Here is a 19,268-nt window from a genome sequence, read left to right as displayed (position 1 = left end):
ATGCTTTATATCAACAATCAACAATATACATTCATTCAAATTCATCATACATCATGCTTCAACCTCATTATTTAACAACACTAATAATATCAATTCATCATACATCATCAACCAACCAATATCAACAACCATATCAATCCAAAACCTATCCTATGGGTCTTTAGTCTAAGTGTCCAGAAATATTATATACTACATAGAAAAAACCAAAACCATACCTTGGCCGATTCCCAATATGCACAAAAGCCCAAGATTGAGTACAAATCAAGCTTCTACAATTCCTCAAGCCACCAAATCCACTTCTAAGCTATTCAAATCACCAACATTCTTCATACAACACCAATTCAAGCTCACCTAATATTGATTGAGTCTAAACCCAATAGGAATCAAGTGCTAAAGTGTACCTAAACACCTAAAAATACAAGATTTCACTCAAACCAAAATCCCCAAACTCGAAATTCTTAGGGCAGTAAACTGGACAAAGATAAGTTAAAAGCTTACCACAATACCAAACTAGAAGTGACGGGCTCGACAAGAGCTTTGCGTAGTAACTGACGGCATGCAAATCGGAGCTCTGTAGCTCAAGTTATAAGAGAAAGAAGGAGAAGATGAATAGTGAATGAAACCCTCCCCTCTCCTCTCTTCACTTCAACGTTGTTGCTGCTTGTGTTGTGTTAAAGTGGCTGAATTGGCCACTTAAGGGACTTATATAATGTTGGACTTGGGTCCAACTTGGGCCCGGTCCAACCTGTTAGCGTTTTTAGCTCGTTGGGTCAAACCTTTAAAATTAGTGTCTAGTTTTCAATTTTAAATATTTTTCTAAAGTTTTCTACTGTTTTTAATTATTTTCACATAGTACCGGACAGAGTTAAGTCGGTACTGCCGGTTAATTTACCGGTATGCGTTTTTACGCAATTTTTCGAAGAAAATAACATTTTCCAACTTAGAAAAATCTAATGAGTCCAAAAATCATATTTATATTTTCCAATTAATATTCTAAAATTTTGGACCTATTCTGGGCAATTAATGTATTATTATTTTACGTTAATTAATCGGTTAATTAATTCGCGATTCTTACATTTTGAATGCGATTAATTGTTCAGGGTTACCTCTACACCAAATATGCTTGAAGGAAGGTGTACCAGTTATGTTGCTTCGGAACATTGATCAGTCTAATGGGTTGTGCAATGGCACGAAAATACAGGTTCGTCATTTAGGTAATCATGTAATTGAGTACATTATATTGACGGGGGACCAGACAGGCCGAGTTGTGCTCATTCCATGCATGGACATGATACCAAATAATGACACACTCCCTTTTAGGTTCAGAAGCAGACAATTCCCTTTGATTGTTTAATTCGCAATGACTATAAATAAGGCGCAAGGACAGACTTTGGGTGTTGTTGGGCTATTTTTGTCGATCCCCATTTTTACACGTGGACAACTGTATATTGCACTATCTCGAGTAAAATCAAAGAAATGCCTTAGAGTGCTGATTCAGAATAATGGTACCATGCCCAAGGATAGTACAATAAATGTAGTACTCAGGGAGATTTTTAACAATATTTCTTGATGTCATTTCAAGTAGTTTTACATTTTTTATGTGATACTGTTGTGTTTCAAGCTATGTTAGATGTTTTTAAATTGATTTCATGTAATTCCTTCCATATATTTGGTTTAAAATTATGTTGTTTTGTATGTAACTTTTTCCGTGCGTAGCACGGGTCCTTTCACTAGTATTTTAGTGAAAAGAGAGGTCTAATTGGTAAATAGAAAATTTTGATTATTTTTAAATATATGAAAAGATTACATAAAATTATGATTTTTGAACGCAGTAGGTAATAGTCATATGAATTTGATTTGTGCAATGAGTAGAAACGACAATGCGTAAGATAGTTAGATGAGATATATTTAAGTTCTACTCTAATTATTTGTGGATTTAAACATTTTAATTTGAATTTTACCTATGCTTTAAATTTTTCAACCTAACCATAGTCGACCTAGTTAGAATAAAATAATTTTTTTTTCTCTCAAACATAATATTTAGTATTTTCATATTTTTATAATATCAAATATTATTTATATATTATTAGCCAATTGAACTATTAGTCTGGTGACACTAAATATTTGTAAAAAAAATGAAATTGAATTCAAACTTTCTTGTTATTTATTATATGTATATATATTTTTATGAACATATACATTATATATTAAAGTACAGGTTGGTCGGGTAAGTTGGTCTGGCACCTGAACTCGACATTATCTACTGTATATTGGGTTACAAATCCACTTCAAATGTGAGTGGGACTAACCGTCCTAATAACGAGTGAGAGTAAGATGAGAAATTTATATAGGTTAGAAGTATTTTACGTGTGCAACAAATGAAAGTGAGAAGATGCATTTATATGTGGTGAAGTGGACCAAAATCGAGTGTGTGCGTGTCAATCGAAGTGGGTGGCAAATCGGGTAAGGCTCTGACAAAGTGATGCGGATCGGGATAGCTTTGGACAAATTGTACCATATTAACATGCAGATTGGGGTGGTATTAACTGCAACATATCGAGATTGGCATCCGAACTGTGTACCACTTGCAAAAAAAAAAGAATTTTAGAAATATTTTTTGTTTCATTTTAGAAAAAATTCTTAATTTTGATCCATTGACAATATAAAGTATTTTGCATAGTCATTTAATAATATCTATTTGTTTAGATGATCATTCACGCATTGATCATTGAAAGTAATTATTTTTGCTGATCTAATGATACGTAATTAGATGGACGTGTAAAATTAAAATTAAAGTGCTATATAGTGACATCTCTAGTGATCTTAACAAAAGAGAGACTAAAGTGCCTAAGTCAGAATATCCAATAAGATGGCAATAGTTGGAATGTTAGAGGGACGACCAGAATTGTTAACCCGAAAAAGCACGGTGAAAGGCCGAATGAAGGCGTGGTAAATGATTAGGATCACAAAACAAAAGTAATTAACAAGTGGAAGACGTTACTAATTGATGTGAGTGAAATCACTAAAAATTGCAATATGAAGGGAATGAATTTAGGGCAAAATTGATCGAGAATTTGTAGATGTTACTATTCAAAACTCAGAACTGTTAAGTATTGTATTGGGAGTTTAGTACTCAAGAACTAAAGTTTTGACTGTGACAGTAGGTGGAGAATAGGAAGGCAGGTGAAAACTTGGTGACAGAGTAAGTGTAGGAGAGGAGCAAGCGGGTGGGAAGCCGCATTGACGAAATGAACTTCAACGACTGGCGACAATACTCCTTCTAGAAGGAATAAAATTAACCTTATTCTTTTTTTTTTCCAAACCCAAACACACTTGAGTTTTCACTATTTTTTCCCCATGTAGTTCTGACCCACACCCCAACAATCAGCCTCTTTGTCTCAAATTTCCAAAACTAGCCTCGTGGTAACAATTAAGAATTTACCACTTGTTACATTAAGAGTTATTCCATTGTCAGCTTCACCACTTTATCCTCCTTGCCGCATATCTATTCTCTACTCGCTGATCAACCATACATCATCAAAAATCAACTTTTTTATGTATTCATTTAACCAATACAATATATTTAACTAAATCTCAAATTAATAACTGTTAATGTGAAATTGCATTAGCAGAAATCTATTGATTATTTAAACTATGAGTAAACTACTATTGTACCAATGAAAGTGCTACACGATTATAAATCTATTTATAAAACAACGAAATTGAAGTTGTACCCATAAAAGATCGGCTCTATACCACAAAACTATCTAACCCTAAAAAACTATCCAAAGTAGCCCGGCCCTCACCTTAACATTAACTGTGATGTCATCATCACCACCACTTTCTCAGTCTCACAATTCTATCTTTCCACCATCACTAACACCTTCTCCTTCTTCATCTCTAACTGCAGTCGTATAACCCCGCAATCACCAACATCTTGTCGCTTAACAACAACAAAATGTAACAACATTCAATTTTATATTTTTTATTTTTTTAAAAGAGAAAAAAAGAGATTAGGCAAAGAAAGAAGAGGAAAGAGGGTAAGAGAGAGGGCTGTGTGGTGGGAGGAAGGAGTTGGAGAGAAGATTTGATATGGAGAAGGAAGAGGACAATGGTTGTGGCATTTGGAGGTGATGGCGGTGACGACGTTGTTGAGTTGTGGGAGAAGAAGGGCGGTGTTGAATATCCAACCCTAACGAATCCGAAGCGCAATGTTAGGTTGAAGCTCTTGAATCTCTTGAGATGGCGGCTTTGGATGTAGATACAGAAACTGTCAGAGCTTCGACTTTATACGATAGATTTGATAAGACGAGTCACCGCTTCTTCCGCCGTAAGGAGGCTGGCAAGAGAGGATGTTAAGGTTAGATTGAAACTCGCTATGCTTGGAGCGATTTTCCAACTCAGTGCCACTGCCGTGTTATCATTATTTTTTCCAATTCAAGCACTAACAAATCTATCTCACTGTCTTAGTCCTCCTCTGCATTCAAATTTTTATTGAATTTGAAACTATTTTTGTTTTTATTGTTGTTCTTGTTATTAAATTTACTTTTAAATTTGAATATAGAACTATTTTTGTTTTTATTATTGTTATTGTTGTTATTAAATCTTTTTCTGAATTTGATGTTGTATTTGGTGGTGGTGGTGGTGATGGTTTAAAGTGTGGGTGGCGAGTGAGAATTCAACGGTGACAGAGAGAGAAAGAGAGTGAGGATAATGGAAGTAGTGGTGGAGAGAAGGGTAATTTAAAAATTTTGGATAATTTTTTAGAATTTAGATAATTTTATCGTATATAGCTAATTTTTTATGGTTATAACTTTAATAATTCCACTACGTTACTGACAGCATTTCTGCCAACTCTTGTTTATAATTGTGTTTAATGGAAGTGTCTTTGTGGATATGTCTAATAAAAATGTCTTTTTTATGGCTGTGTCTAATAAAAGTGTCTTTATAGATGTTATTTTCTGGATGTGTCTCCTTATACATGTGTTTTTTTTTTGGTGACTGAAATAAATTAAACAAAGAAAAACAAAAGAAACAAAACAAGGAACTGCTTAAATAGATGGACAGTCCCGTTTAAGACTACTCTTAAACTCCTCCCAAGGTGAAAGAATCTCCACATGCGAAAGTTGTAACTTCATCGCCATCTTTGCCATAGTATCTGCCACCGTGTTTGCATCTCTCATAATCAAACGAAAGTCAACACGCCAATTCCAATGCATGATATCTCTTATTTTGAGCACCAGTGGATCAATAAACCCAAAACCATCTTGAGTAACAAGATTAAATGCTTCCACACAATCCGTCTCACAAATAACATCTCGTTGACCCACATCCCAAGCTAAGAGATATCCTCTCCAAATAGCAAACAATTCTCCTTGAAGAATACTATTACTCTCAATCATTTCCAAACACCCCCTTTACCAGCTCCCATTACAATCTCTAATAACACAAGCAAAACCAACACTATCACCCGAACCAAAATAACTAGCATCACAATTAATCTTAAAAGTACCAATGGATGGGGGATTCCAAAAACCATTTAGAGTAGAGGGAAGGGACATACGTTGTAATTCAAAAATATTTCTAAGCTCCTTTTCTGAAGTTAATGCCAGACAAATGACTTTTTCCGGAGGCCAAGTTTCATGGGGATTAAAGATGTCGTTATTCCTTGCTCGCCATATCCACCAAAGTCCCGAAAAGAACTTGAACGGGTGCTCTCTGCTATGATACAAGAACCAGTTCTTCAAATCCAAAGGATGACAAGTAATATCCAACCTTTGCCAGACAAGCTGAGCTTTTGGACAATCCCGAATACAATGTATAACCGATTCCTGACTAGAAAGACATCTTGGACACCTATCCGATGACGACATCCCTCTTCTAAAGCGAAAACTTGCAGTAGGAAGAGCCTCCTTAAGACACAACCAAGCCAAAAACTTATGCTTTTCCGGAACAAGCTGACGCCAAAGCCAAAGCCAATTCTCCCTCTCCTCCCAACCAAACAGCTGCTTACACAACCACAAGTAACCATTGCGTGAGTCATAGACTTTGGCAGCAGACCCACTCCAATACCAACCCACTTCCGGACCTGCTTGTTCATCTGGATTGTAAGAGAGAATATTATCTTTCAGATTTTGAGATAAAGGAGAATAAAGAGTATCCAAATGCCACCTACCAACCGACCAAATATCCTGTATCCGGAGATTCGAATCAGAAATGTGGACATAATCCATCTCATTAGATAACCGTCCTTCTCTCCTCTAGCTAGAAAACCAAAAATTCTGGTTCAAATCTCCAATACACCAAGCAAACCCATCCTTCAACACTTTCCAAGCCTTGCAAAGACACCTCCAAATGGGAGAGTCCTTGTTCTTAGGATAACTAAAACAGTCATATAGAGATGATCGGTATTTGGCATCCAATAATTGGACCCATAGCTTGTTTGGCTGCTGGAAAAAAGTCCAAACTAGCTTTCCAAGAAGAGCAATATTTACACAATAAGGATCTCTAATCCCCAAACCTCCATATTTTTTTGGAGTAACCAGTACCTTCCAACTAACAAGATTCAATCCTCTTCCATCAACTTGTCCTTTCCAAAGAAAATTCCTCATCATAGACTCCAATTTACTAATGATTCCTTTGGGAAAAATAGAGACCTGCATCTGGTACGTGGGAAGACCTGCATCAACTTGTCCTTATACATGTGTTTAAAATATAATAATTAATTATTATTGATAATAAATTAACAGATAGTATATTGGTACCCTATACTTTTTCTAATTTTAATTTCATTGTTTCGACAATAAATTTGTCCGCATTTAAAATTTTGTGAGTATAAATTCTAGTTTATTAAGAAATTAATTAAAACTACATTTAAACTCTTGGATTTTCTTGTAGGCTCTTTAAAGTAAGTGATTATTTATGTTGTACACTTCAGTTTACAAATTCAATGCACTTTCTCATAGAGAATTTTAGAATTTTTTACTCAAAAGTAAACCAATTTTTTAAAAAAATTTGCTAATATTAGTAGAAGTAGAAGCATATAACAAAATCATATTATCCCTTTGGAGCTAAAAAGACAAACATTATCTCAAGTAATTGGGTGTAAAATTGACAAAATCTGAATATATATTAAATACTTTAAAATACGAAATAAAAAAAAAAGAGTTGAACGATATCTTTAGAGTAAATACTCAAATGGGTGATGTGGAATAATGTTAACTTGTTAAGTTGGTTGGTAAGTGTATGTCACACTAGTCATGTTAGATTTTTGTTTTTTGAAATACTTAAACCACTAGTCATTTACAATCTATTAAATCTAAAAAAAAACCCTAGTGGTGAATTTAACTATTTTAAAGTTCTGAATAAATTCAAAGCACATCTCAATAACAAAAAAAAAAATATTATATTTATGAAAATAAATAAAAAATAAACGTGACATAATTTTATATTTATGTGTAAGTATTAGTATTTATTTTTACTAATATAATCATTAAAATTAATTTTAAATGTTAAATATTAATAGTTTATTTTTATCAGAACGAAATTATTTTTTATTATTTTAAAAAAATTGAATTAAAAAGAGTAAAAATGTGTGTTGATTGAAATTTAAATAATGATATATATTGTTAATTAAAAAGAAAATTGAACACAATGAGTAATAGCGGTCCTTGAGGTGTTAACATGGATAGCAAAAGAAAGAAAATGATTTTGTAGATACCTTAGACATAATAATTAACCATAGCTATTATAGAACGAAGTCCCCTACAGATAAATATCTCTATATATACTCTTTCCAGAAGCTAATAATATTTACTTAGTATCTGTATTCCCAAATTCACTGAAGAAGTCTCCTCATATTATTCCAACTTTGAAAGTACTCTACATAATTATTGAATTTATTTAATGCATAATTATAATTAGAACACGCATTATTACTATCTGCAGAGCATGAGAAGATAGACTATGCATTATGATCCAATCTCTTTAGTTCCCTGCAACTTTTCCTCAGCCAATAATTAAACACAAGCAAGTTGATGATGAATTATTTACTGTCGTGAGGATTTTATCATAGACGAGTACTGTTCAATTGTATGAAAACCATTACTTCCTGTCAGATTTATTTCCAAGTTGATAAGATATAATGGTATCATCGTTCGAGACGTTACGTACCTCTAATAATTCCATAAATCATATATTTAAATTCTCTAACATACTTGTGATATATATGCAATAAAGTATATCTTTGATCTTTGATAATACGAACATTGATAAAAATTGAAAAAAGATATAAAAAAAATCTTTTTTACAATAAAAAATTATAAAAACAAATGTACATAAAAAAAAATTATGTATAATGGTTGCTCGTATAAAGAAATTACTTAGACGTTCTTTGGTATCCTATCAAGCGTAGATCTGCTACTTTTTTTTTAATAAATATCAGGCATACGTAAAAAAAATTAACGTACAAATTAATTATTCGTATAAAATATATATTAAAATATAAAATATATATTAAAATACATGAAACAACACATCTGATTTTCAATTTGCACATACTATTTTGTTTTTCTTTTTTCCTTTTAGTTTATTAATCTTTTATAACATGATTAAAAATATATAAAATTAATATATTCACCTGAGCAATACACATTACACACAGCCAAAAGAAAACGAGGGCGACGAATTGCAACTCATTCGTTATATGTATATTGTATGGTTTGGCTAGAAAACGAGACGCAGAACATTCTGAACTCGTATAATATTAATATTCCTGGTCTTTGTGACCAAATCTTCCAAAACGGTCGGAATAGAAATGGCGATGAAACTCAATTAAAAAAATAAAAAATAAAAAGCTGCCTTGTTGGTTTCTTCGTCTCTAAGCACAACCAACTCTTGATCCTTTTACCTCAAACCACAATCGCTCCTAATGATTTGCACATAATCAGTTCATAATCTGCCAAACTAGGTACAAGCAAATTTGGTTTTGTAGATTAACATTTGTCGGCCTTGGATGAAACAGTGAATGTTATAAAGACGTAACTGGGCTAAGTTGTAGTCACCATAACTGTATTCAACAGTTTCGATTTTAACAATAACCCATCCGTAATCACTTGAACACATATATATACATGTGACAAACAAGACAAAAGATGAAAATATTGTTAGTTGTCACCAGAAGACAATTTTTGCTTCTTCTTCCACTGGTATGCAGCTTCTAAGATCTTAAGATTAGTCGTCTGAATTTCTTCAGGGAACAAATAGTCGATGAATTCTTCAATTCTGCCAAATCAAAAGAATCGAGTTAATATGAAATCTAATAAAGGCTTTTATAACCAGAATGGCAAAAATAGGATATTGAAAGTAACAAAATACAAACCTGGCAGAACCATCTTCAGTAGTAACTTGTCTTCTCTTCTTCAGCTTCTTCGGCAGCTTAGACTGGACTAAGCTAACATCACCAAGCTCCCCAGAAGAAGCCTCCATGTTGAGCCATTTCTCCAATAGCATTGCCCTTTCTTCCTTCAGTTCCGGAGCTGACGATCGGAAATAGTTAAGAGCTTCCTCAAACACCCCTGATTTAAGCACGAAACAGAAGTAGAGTGAATCAGGATATCATTCCACTTCAGATCAAAGAATAAACAAACAACAAAAGCATCGGGATCACATACTTCTAGCACGCTGAAGGCATTCCCTCTTTTGCTCTTCTTCTGTCAAGTCTAAACTGTTCTGATCTATTGCCGTTGCCTCGAATTCTGCATAGCTTATCCATACCTTCAAGTGCTTTGTTCTATTAAGAAGCCTTTCATAAAGCACTCTTGCTCTCTCAAATTCGCCTTCTGCAGTCTCAAAGTCAATATATGCCTGTTTTGAAATCACAAATTGATAGACAGGTTAGCACAAATATGCATGTAGCATATTAGAAAAATTATGCATTACATAAGATGTCATAATACATAAGAGAAAAGAAATGATGAAAGAATGAGATCACAAGAATGGTTAGGCATTGATTGGTGCAAGGCAATAAATGTACCTTCCACAATAGCTCAGGCATATCCAATGCTGGCTGCGCGATTGCAAGCTCGAATATTGCTCTAGCTCGATCAGTCTCAGATAAAGATCTCTCCAATTCTGCATACTTGCTCCAAGCATAGCAATTTTCAGGCGACCACTCCAGATACTTTTCATATAGTTTTCTGCATCTATCTATGTTACCAAGCTGCAGTTCTATCTCTATATACTTCTTGAAAATCTGTTGTCCAGAGAGCAGGGCTGTGTAAGATAACCATGCTTCAATAAAAAGACATCATTGCATTTACATCAAAATATGTATTACCTTGTCTTTTGGAGCCTTTCCAATGGCATTTCCTAATATCTGTCGAGCACCCTTGAGATTCAGCTGACGTATTTCAAACTGGGCTGCTAGAAGCCATATCTTTGCAAATGAAAACTTACTGTGTGGTATCAAGTTGAGACACTCCCTATAAGAAAGCCAGCCACAAAGAGGAGCAGCAGTGTCAATATACAATACAAAATATCAACATTGGAGTTGGCTTCAATACCACAGATGTGATATTCATTCATAATTATTGAAATTGCAGTGCTATGACCATTATCCAAATCAAATCACTATATGTTAGACAAGGTTATGCTATATCATAAAGCTAATTACCATGGCGACTCCAACCAATCAATTTGATAGGGTTCAAAATTGAATCTATTTGAGTTTACGGTATCTCGAAGCACATAAGATACTTTAAATGCAGATGTATATTGGTATAGGACAAGGAGGGTGAAACTTTTATGCAAGAATTTGTGTTTAACATTACTACTACTATAAAAAGAATACAATAAAAATTATGATTTAAAAACAAAACCGTAAGAAATTTTAGAAGAATTCCAAAATTAATTTCTGAACTTCAGTAATACAAGGCACAAACCTGTATACATCTCTTGTTCGATCCACATCTTCAGCATCAAGCTCTTCGTAGAGTGCATAATTAATCCTAAGTAACACAGACAAATGGCAAATATTAGGGGCAAATGAAAAAAAGTAAAAATCCTGAATATAAACATATTAAGGAATAAAGGTATTAAAATCAAGCATACCACAAATAGATGTATCGCTGCCAGAATCGCTTCTCCTCTGCGGGAGGAACATTTGCTATAGCTCTCTCATAAACCTCCCTGATCCTTTCCTTGTTGCCCACACTCTCCTCCAATCGTATATAGTCAAACCATGAATCATAGTTCAACGGATTTTTCCTTACTTCATCTTCATACTGAAACCTTCTTTTGCCAACAATAGCATCCTCAATCCCTTCCCTATCACCATACTGCTTCTCAAATGCCACAAACTTACGGTACAAGTCTTCTGCCCTCCCCTTGGGGATATGATCAAGGGCAAACTTATATATACACCTTGCACGCTCAGTCTCCTTACATCTCTCCTCAAACTCGGCAAAAGCAACAAACAGCTGCTCAGCTTCCTCATCATCAGCAAGCTTCTCCACTGCTCTCTCATAAACATTCCTAGCCTTTGCCACCTCCCCATTTTTCATCTCAAACTTGGCATACCGAATCCACGCCCCAACCCTAGGGTGGCACTGCACAAAACGCTCGAATATCCCCCTAGCTCGCTCAATTTCGTTATACCTAAGCTCAAACTTGATGTAAGAGAGCCATCCCTGCTGATCAGGCATCCACTTCATCCACCGCTCAAAAACCTGCCAATGTGAAAAGTCAAGTTACTTACACTTTCATATAATCAGTTATATTTGTTAGCTATTTATCTGTTTCAACTTATGCAGCAGTAGTATTAGAGAGATATAAAGCTTGATGTTAGATAAACTGTAATCCATGTGTGAGTAATTTATTCAGTTTGCTCACTCATAGAATACCTGCCTGGCGCCAGCGACATTGCCGAGCATCTCCTCCATATGTATATACTTGTACCATAACTGGTCAACCCTCGGGAGGAGGGTGACAGCGCGGTCCCACACATTGCGTGCATGGTTGATGAACTTGTTCTTCATCTCCACCTCTGCATACTTGAGCCAAAGGGTGTGGTTCTTGTAGTCAACTTCCAGTGCTCTCTCCCAAACGGAGCGTGCTCGCTTGAAGTCCTTCTGAGACTCTTCCCACTGTGCATACTTAATCCACACGCCAATGTTCCATCTCACACGCCGAATTAGGTCCTCAAACTCTTTGCGCTTGCGGAGGCGGTACTCGCCAAGCTCAGTGGGGTCGGTGATCTTCTGCTTTGGCGGGCGGATCTCAGCCTCTTGCCGCTCCCGAGCCTCCCGTAGAATCTGCTCCGCTGTGATTTGAATTGGAGCAGGTGTCTTGTTCTTGACCCTCGTTGGCCGTGGAAGCTTCACCTCAGTGTCCTTCCGCGTGAGGTAACCCAACGTTGGGTCTGATTCTTTTGACAAAGACATCGCCCCAGTTGAAGGGTGCAGTAAAACAAAGGATTTTGTTGTTAGAAAATGGCGGTTGCGGAATTTGAAGCGTTGGTTTAGTCAGCTACAATTTCTTTGTCCAGCTGCTTTGGACTTCACATGTCCTATGTTCCAGCTGCATTATAAATTACAAATTGAAAGTTGAATTCAGCAACATCACATAACAAATGCTAAGTTGAGTTCTTGTTTTACATTATCTTGATGATGTGCCCGGTTCCCAAAACATCAGTATGTGGTGAGGGCAAATTCTAACTAATTACTTAACATTAGAATAATTTTAAACAAATGCTATATCAAATTATCAACTTTGAACTTCACAAAAATTAACTAGCAAATAAGGAAAAATAACAAGGTTTTGTACCTATCTGGCTAGAACAGCAACAGTCGAGAGAGAAAGAGCAGAGCGGATAAGGTTTTGTTTAGAAATCCCTTTGTATCATAATCTATATCTCAACCTCTCTTCCTTTTCTATTTTATTTTTAACTCATTTTCTTCTCAACATCACTATTAGTTTGTAATTCAAATTGGTTCCAAAGAGATCCCAGAGATTGTATTTCTTCTACTTCTCAACTTTTTCAATTATGAAAAATAATAATGTTCTGTGTGATATTATAAATTAATGACTGCAGACCATCATCAGCAAGAAACTTATTACATTGTGTTTAATGAAGATGGATTAGTGAACATAAATGGCAAGCAAAATAGAAGTAAACTAAGGCCTTCATCCTTCCATTCGTGTTTTAATTAAATTCAAATGACAAGCAAATCAGAAGCAAATTAAGGTTTGAGAATGTTAATTAGTTCATTCTTTCATAAAGCAGCAGGGTTTAGTCACAAAGATTAAAAAGCACTCGCTGAATCGATAAAAGTTTAATCACACACTGTATTTTCATCTCATAAGGAGGCAAAACCAGAACTAATCTAATAACATAAATAGATGAACAATTAAATTTTAAAATTGACCTAATCCATATTCTTAACAGATCAATATTCAATAATCAATTACTCAGAAATCAAGATATCGAGAGGCACAGAAAAGTAGCAGAAAAATCACACCATCAATCCCAATTCAGTTAGGGAAATTCTAATGCCAAAGTTCTATCATTTCGAAAATGACACGAAACACCATACGAAATACCATAGTTTAAAAATAAATAAATTCAATTTCCAGAGGAAGAAAAAAAAAAGAGTATTTGGATAAAATAAAACAGGAGACACAAATTTAGGTTCTAGAAAGAGAAAGAACAACTAATAGAAGATGAAGAACGAGAACGAATACCTAAGTTTCTGGGTGTTCGTTGCGGTGCCGGCAGCAGAGTTTGCAGGCGACGGCGGAGGCTGCTGGTGGATAGAAATTTTAACAAAAGCAAAAATAAACAAAGACAGAAAAATCAGCAACCCAGGATCAGATATCAGCAACTCAGAATCAGTAAAATTAACAAAATAAGAAAACATAAATTGAAGCAGCTTTGCTTACGCCGGCGAGGGAGGAAGGGAAGGGACGGCCAGGGAGAAAGGAGAGTGAACTCGGACAGAGAGAGGGGGCCTCGAAGACAGGATTGACGCGAGAGAGAGAGAGGGGGCTCGACGAAGAGGACAGAGACACGAGTTCAGGGAGGCCGATGACGACGAGGAAAGAGGCGGGCTTGACGACGAGGAAAGAGGCGGCGACGCCAATAGCAGCTCCGAGCAGACCTGGCGACGCGAGAAGGGATCCAGGAGAAGAGGATCGATCTGAGGAGAAGATTTCGGCAACGGCGGCGGTGGGCGCTGGCTGGGCTGGAGCTCAGAGAGAGAGAGAGAGTGGCGGCTAGGGTTCCGGTTGAAAGAGAGAGAGGGTGGGGGGTTATGTAATCTGGATTCCGTTTGACGCCGTTTTGATTCTGAATGGAAGAATCGGGCCTTTAAAAAATTGGGTTTTAATTTGGTTTTTTGTAGAATAATTTTGGGGTTAATCGATCGGTTTTTGTTAATTTAGTTGAACCGACTGATTCGGTTTGATTTTCAAAATCTTGGTAAAAAAAATTATTTGTTTGTATTTGTAATTTTTAAGGTTTATTTATAGAGATAGGATATTAATAAAGGAACATAAAAATATAAAATTATATTTGACAAATAAGATATAAATAGAAAAATATTGTGTCTAATAATATTAAATTAGTGTATTTTGTGTTTATCTTAACAGAAAAGACACAGAAAAATTAATAAAACACAACTTGTTTTTTATTTTTTTCTTTTATTATTCTGGTTAATTTTTCATAATTATATTTTTTATTATTATATTTTTCTTCTCAAATTTTTTGAATAAAAAAAATGAGAATAAATTAGATTTTTATAATTTATTTTAGTTTATTACCAAATAGAATACAAGAATACAAAATTTTGTTTCTTTGTCATTTGTGTCTTATTCTCAGTGTCTTGTCTTATTCTGTTCTAAAAAACAAGCGCAACATAAAAGTCAATAAAATTTTAAAGAGTTAAATTTTGATACACCAACAATTAAAATATTTTACAGTAATTATCCAAATCATCAGTCCCCAAAAATTTTAAAAATGGACATTTTAGTCTTCAAGAAAAATTAATACACAGAATTCCCAAAATTTTACTCCGACAGACAAATCAGTCTCCCAGCAGAGTAATTACCCAGATCAGTCTCTAAGGATTTTAAAAACCGACATTTTAGTCCCAAAAAAAATTAATATACAGATCAATTCCCAACGTTTTTCTCCATTAGACATAACAGTCCTCCATCCAAAAAAATAAAATAAAATTATTATTATTAATTGCACAATAATACTGTACGATAATTTTTTTGTATTTTTTTGACAAAAATAATGATGAATTTATTCATTAGATTCTTATGTATGTATTCTAATATAAAAAAAATATATATACACACATAGTCACTCAATAATAATAATAATAATAATAATAATAATAATAATAATAATAATAATAATAATAATAATAATAATAATAATAATCAATAAAATTATTAGAGATTTTTCTACAAAAAATTCAAGGTTGAAACTATTTGATATTTTTGAATTTAATATAATCAAAAGATGTCCTACTTTAAAAAAATATGTCTGTATTAAAAGAAAATATTTTAATTTGGATTTGAAAGCATCATTATTCATCTTACTTGTTTCTAATGAAAAGAGTGTATTAATATGCTAGTGTCGTCGTCCACATGCACAAAGCTAAGTTAATAATGATGTTTTGAAATCCAAATTAAAATATTTTCTTTTAATACAAACATATTTTCTAAAATAGGACATCTTTTGATTATATTAAATACAAAAATATCAAATAGTTTTAATTTTGAATTTTTTGTAGAATAATTTTTAATAATTTTATTGATTATTATTATTATTATTATTATTATTATTATTATTGAAATATATATATATATATATATATATATATATATATATACTTTTTATATTAAAATATATATACATAAGAATCTAATGAATAAATTTATCATTATTTTTATCCAAAAAAAACAAAAAAATTATGGTATAATATTATTGTGCAATTAATAATAATAATAATAATAATAATAATAATAATTTTATCTTATTTTTTTTGGATGGAGAACTGTTAAAAAACGTTGGGGATTGATCTGTATATTAATTTTTTTTTGGGACTAAAATGTCCGTTTTTAAAATCCTTGGGGACTGATATGAATAATTACTCTGCCGAAAAATGAACTGCGGACTGATTTGTTCATCGGAGTAAGATTTTGGGGATTGATTTGTGTATTAATTTTTCTTGGGGACTGAAATGTCCATTTTTAAAATCTCTGGGACTGATTTGGGTAATTACTCAATATTTTATATAGTCGTGCAATTATATTTATCGTTTTGGTATTTTGGATGACCATTTATGCAACCAATGTGAAAAGTAATTATTTTTGCTGAAGTTATATTGCGTAATTAAATGCATGTATAAAACTATTTTACACTGAAAGTGCATTGAAATTAAATTCTACTTTTAAAAGGATTTAAAGAGGAATATTTTAAAGATGCAAAAAAAAAGACAAATATTTTAAAAAGATGATTTGAGTTTATTAAAATTAAAAAATTTAATATAATCTCATATATTAATAAATATTTAAAATTATAGTTATATTTATGTCTATTATAATTTTTTTTTAAAAGACTATTTTACTAAACATAGTTGTTTCGAGGGTTACCTGAAACGGATAGATTTGGGCCTAAATATAAGGTCCAAACTCCTTTTGTGTAGCGTTCGACGTCTTCTGGTGGTGTCAATGTCTTCTAAGGTTCATCCAGGTTTAGAATGGGTAGATATTTCCATCCTTTCAGTTGTTCTTGTAGTTGATAATGAATATGTAGAAACGTTCTGTAGGCAACATAGACTTTGTAGGACCGCAGAAGATGAGAGGAAGTATGAATTAGTGGTCTCCGACCCATAAGATAGGATTTGCTTTTCCAGACTTACTAACTCAGAAAGTAATTTTCTTTTCATATACGACTGCCTGTTTACTAGGCTCGGGATTACACTTTCTTTTTCTGATTTTGAGATCGAGATCCTTGGTATATGTAAAGTAGCTCCCTCTCAACTCCACCTGAACTCATGGGATTTTATGAAAGTTTACCAACTCATAAGTCAGGAGCTTGACTTTCCTTTGTCTTCAAAAATGTTTCTTTATTTGTTCTAACTCACTAAGCCTTTAAGATCGAAAAAACAACAATGGCTCTCTTTTCGAGCTATTCAAGATCGAAAATTTTTTTCTATCTTTGATAAATCTTTTCATGACTTCAAGAACTACTATTTTAAGGTTCAGGCTGTTGAGGATGCCCGACCTTTTTTTCTTAATGATAGGGACGAACTCCCCTTTAGGCTGTACCAGAAGAGGGCTCCACTGTTACTAAATATAATATTGAGGATTTGGATGAGGTAAAGGAGACTATAGTGGTCTTTTTCCAGAAGTGTTAGGGTCAAGCTTCGAACCTTAACATAAAGAAGTTCTTGATAGGCAATCCAAGCTATGTCTGTACCGAATTAGGTAGTTAGCTTTTCTTTTGTGGATACTTCCTTTATGTGTTGTTGGATTATCTAACTTGGATCTCTCTGGTTTTGCTTTTTGTAGAAAAAATGACCAGTGGTTTAGAAACTCTACAAAGAGTTCGGCAGGCCAAGAAGAACACGGTTGATCGGGCCATCCAGCTGAAGGAAACCGGCAAGTCGGGTGATACCTCCTCTCCTTCCAAGTTGGATTCCTCCTCCTCTCAATCAGGAAGAATTGTCCTTCTGTCTCCTCCACCTTTGAACACGAAATCTTTGCCTCAAAAAGTTCCCCCGGTGCCTCCCTTTTTCGATCAAGGTTCTCGGAAGTGAAAAGCTTCTTCTTCCAATCTCAACAGTGTCCATAACAAAGACTTCAACGCCATTTCTTTTTGTGAGGAGCACAACCTTCATTATAGTCATATAAGTATGAATGATGTTTTTCTTAAAAAACATTTAAAAGTGCTTGCTCGGGGAGGTATCCGGATTGCAGGGGTGTGCTCTGCCCTCTTAAAACAATTGGAGGTAACTCCACTTGGATCTATTCAAAAGGAAGTGACCGATCTCCGAGCCGAGGTTACTTCCCTTCGAGAGATCAAGTCGCAATTGGTGGTTGAGAAAGGAGTTCTTTCATCCGACCTATCAAGACTTCGTGAGAGGGTAAAGAAATCCAAGGCTGTTTGTGCCATGGCCGAGGGGTTGCAGAAAAAGGCCGAGGAGAGTTATACCCTATCTTCGGGAAGAAGCTGGATATGAAGGAGGACTTAGCTAAGGTGAGAGAGCAGTACGTTATTCTGGAGGAGTCGGTGGTTGCGAGAATGGATGAGCTGACAGAGAACCTGAAGGCTCAATTCTGAGTTCTAGCTTCTGAGGTCGACCTTTCTCCCATTGACCCTGACAAGGTCGTGATTGATGGAAAGATTGTTTAGCTTGAGGCCGAGTCCACTCCTGCCGAGAACCCAAAGACCACCGGAGGTACCCGAGCTAAAGAGACACTTATAGACTCTTTTATCCCAACTTCCAAGGCTCCTCCTTCTATTCAAGTTGATGGACCGGGCCCTATGGTTACTGATGAGCAAGATCTTCCTCCTTCTTAGCTTTTCTTTTGTATTTGATGGTCCTGTCCGTGGGTCTTTTGAACATTTTATTTTGTAATAGTTGTTTTCTAAGTACTCTTGCTTATGAAATTTTGCCCCTTTGGGGGCCTTTAAAATGTCTTATAATTTGCTTGCCACACTTGTTTATAAGTTTTTTTTGTAACTTTTACTTTACTTGCATGTTGTGCTTTTGTTTGTTTTTTGTGATTTTTCAAATACCACTTGACAAAATTTTTATCATATGAGGATGCTATCCTTTTTATAAGAGTCGATGAGGACTTTCTTTTACAACTTGATTGGTCGAGTTGTTTTATCACGTTGGATACCTTGTTTGGATATTTTGAACGATCTATTATAAATTCGGATACTATTTTGCTTTCTTGATGTCGAGACTTAGATTCGACCTTAATAGGTCAGTCTTGTTTTATCAAGTTACTTTTGTGATTCGTTTTAGGCTTGCCTCTTTTGCTAACTTATTTTTGTACAAGTAGCTTTATGAGGTCACGCCACGATCTGCTTATATAACTTCTTACACAAATTTGGACCTTTTTGTTTTATCTTGCCGACCATCTAGGTCGAACAATGATTTTCGTGCTTTATCGAGGTTAAATCGGTGCATATAGTAGAACAATCAATTTGTAGAAAATGGGATAAATGACGAATTAACATTAAT

General features: G+C 34.4%; 1 protein-coding gene across 3 annotated transcripts; it reads right to left on the bottom strand.

Moving 5' to 3' along the window:
• Nucleotides 1-8,969: 8,969 nt before the first annotated feature.
• LOC112766920 (uncharacterized) lies at nt 8,970-14,402 on the bottom strand. Of its 3 annotated transcripts, none has more exons than XR_011875090.1 (10): nt 13,939-14,397; nt 13,741-13,802; nt 11,901-12,576; nt 11,110-11,726; nt 10,941-11,006; nt 10,337-10,481; nt 10,034-10,272; nt 9,672-9,864; nt 9,380-9,575; nt 8,970-9,282 (listed from the first exon to the last, which is right to left on the bottom strand). XR_011875090.1 is itself a non-coding variant. In XM_025812814.3 (10 exons), exons 3-10 carry the CDS (start codon nt 12,438-12,440, stop codon nt 9,165-9,167), a joined length of 2,094 nt encoding a protein of 697 aa, XP_025668599.1. In that variant the 5' UTR covers nt 12,441-12,576; nt 13,741-13,802; nt 13,939-14,402; the 3' UTR covers nt 8,970-9,164. The 3 variants fall into 3 exon arrangements, 2 of the variants coding, with proteins under 2 accessions (XP_025668599.1, XP_025668600.1); XM_025812814.3 differs by having other exon boundaries at nt 10,034-10,252; nt 13,939-14,402; XM_025812815.3 differs by having other exon boundaries at nt 10,034-10,252; nt 13,741-13,799; nt 13,939-14,355.
• Between the last annotated feature and the right edge of the window lie 4,866 nt (nt 14,403-19,268).

The sequence above is a fragment of the Arachis hypogaea genome, chromosome 17 (assembly GCF_003086295.3).
Source record: "Arachis hypogaea cultivar Tifrunner chromosome 17, arahy.Tifrunner.gnm2.J5K5, whole genome shotgun sequence".
Taxonomy (NCBI): Eukaryota; Viridiplantae; Streptophyta; class Magnoliopsida; order Fabales; family Fabaceae; genus Arachis; species Arachis hypogaea.
This window is presented reverse-complemented; position numbering and strand designations above follow the sequence as displayed.

Bases quoted from the DNA above. Each gene is read 5' to 3' on its own strand.
- LOC112766920 (XM_025812814.3), bottom strand. From the start codon at position 12,440: ATGTCTTTGTCAAAAGAATCAGACCCAACGTTGGGTTACCTCACGCGG. The intron at 10,482-10,940 runs GTTTGTGCCTTG...GCTTTCTTATAG, and splicing joins CGAACAAGAGATGTATACAG to GGAGTGTCTCAACTTGATAC. The intron at 9,865-10,033 runs GTACATTTATTG...ATTTCAAAACAG, and splicing joins TGCCTGAGCTATTGTGGAAG to GCATATATTGACTTTGAGAC.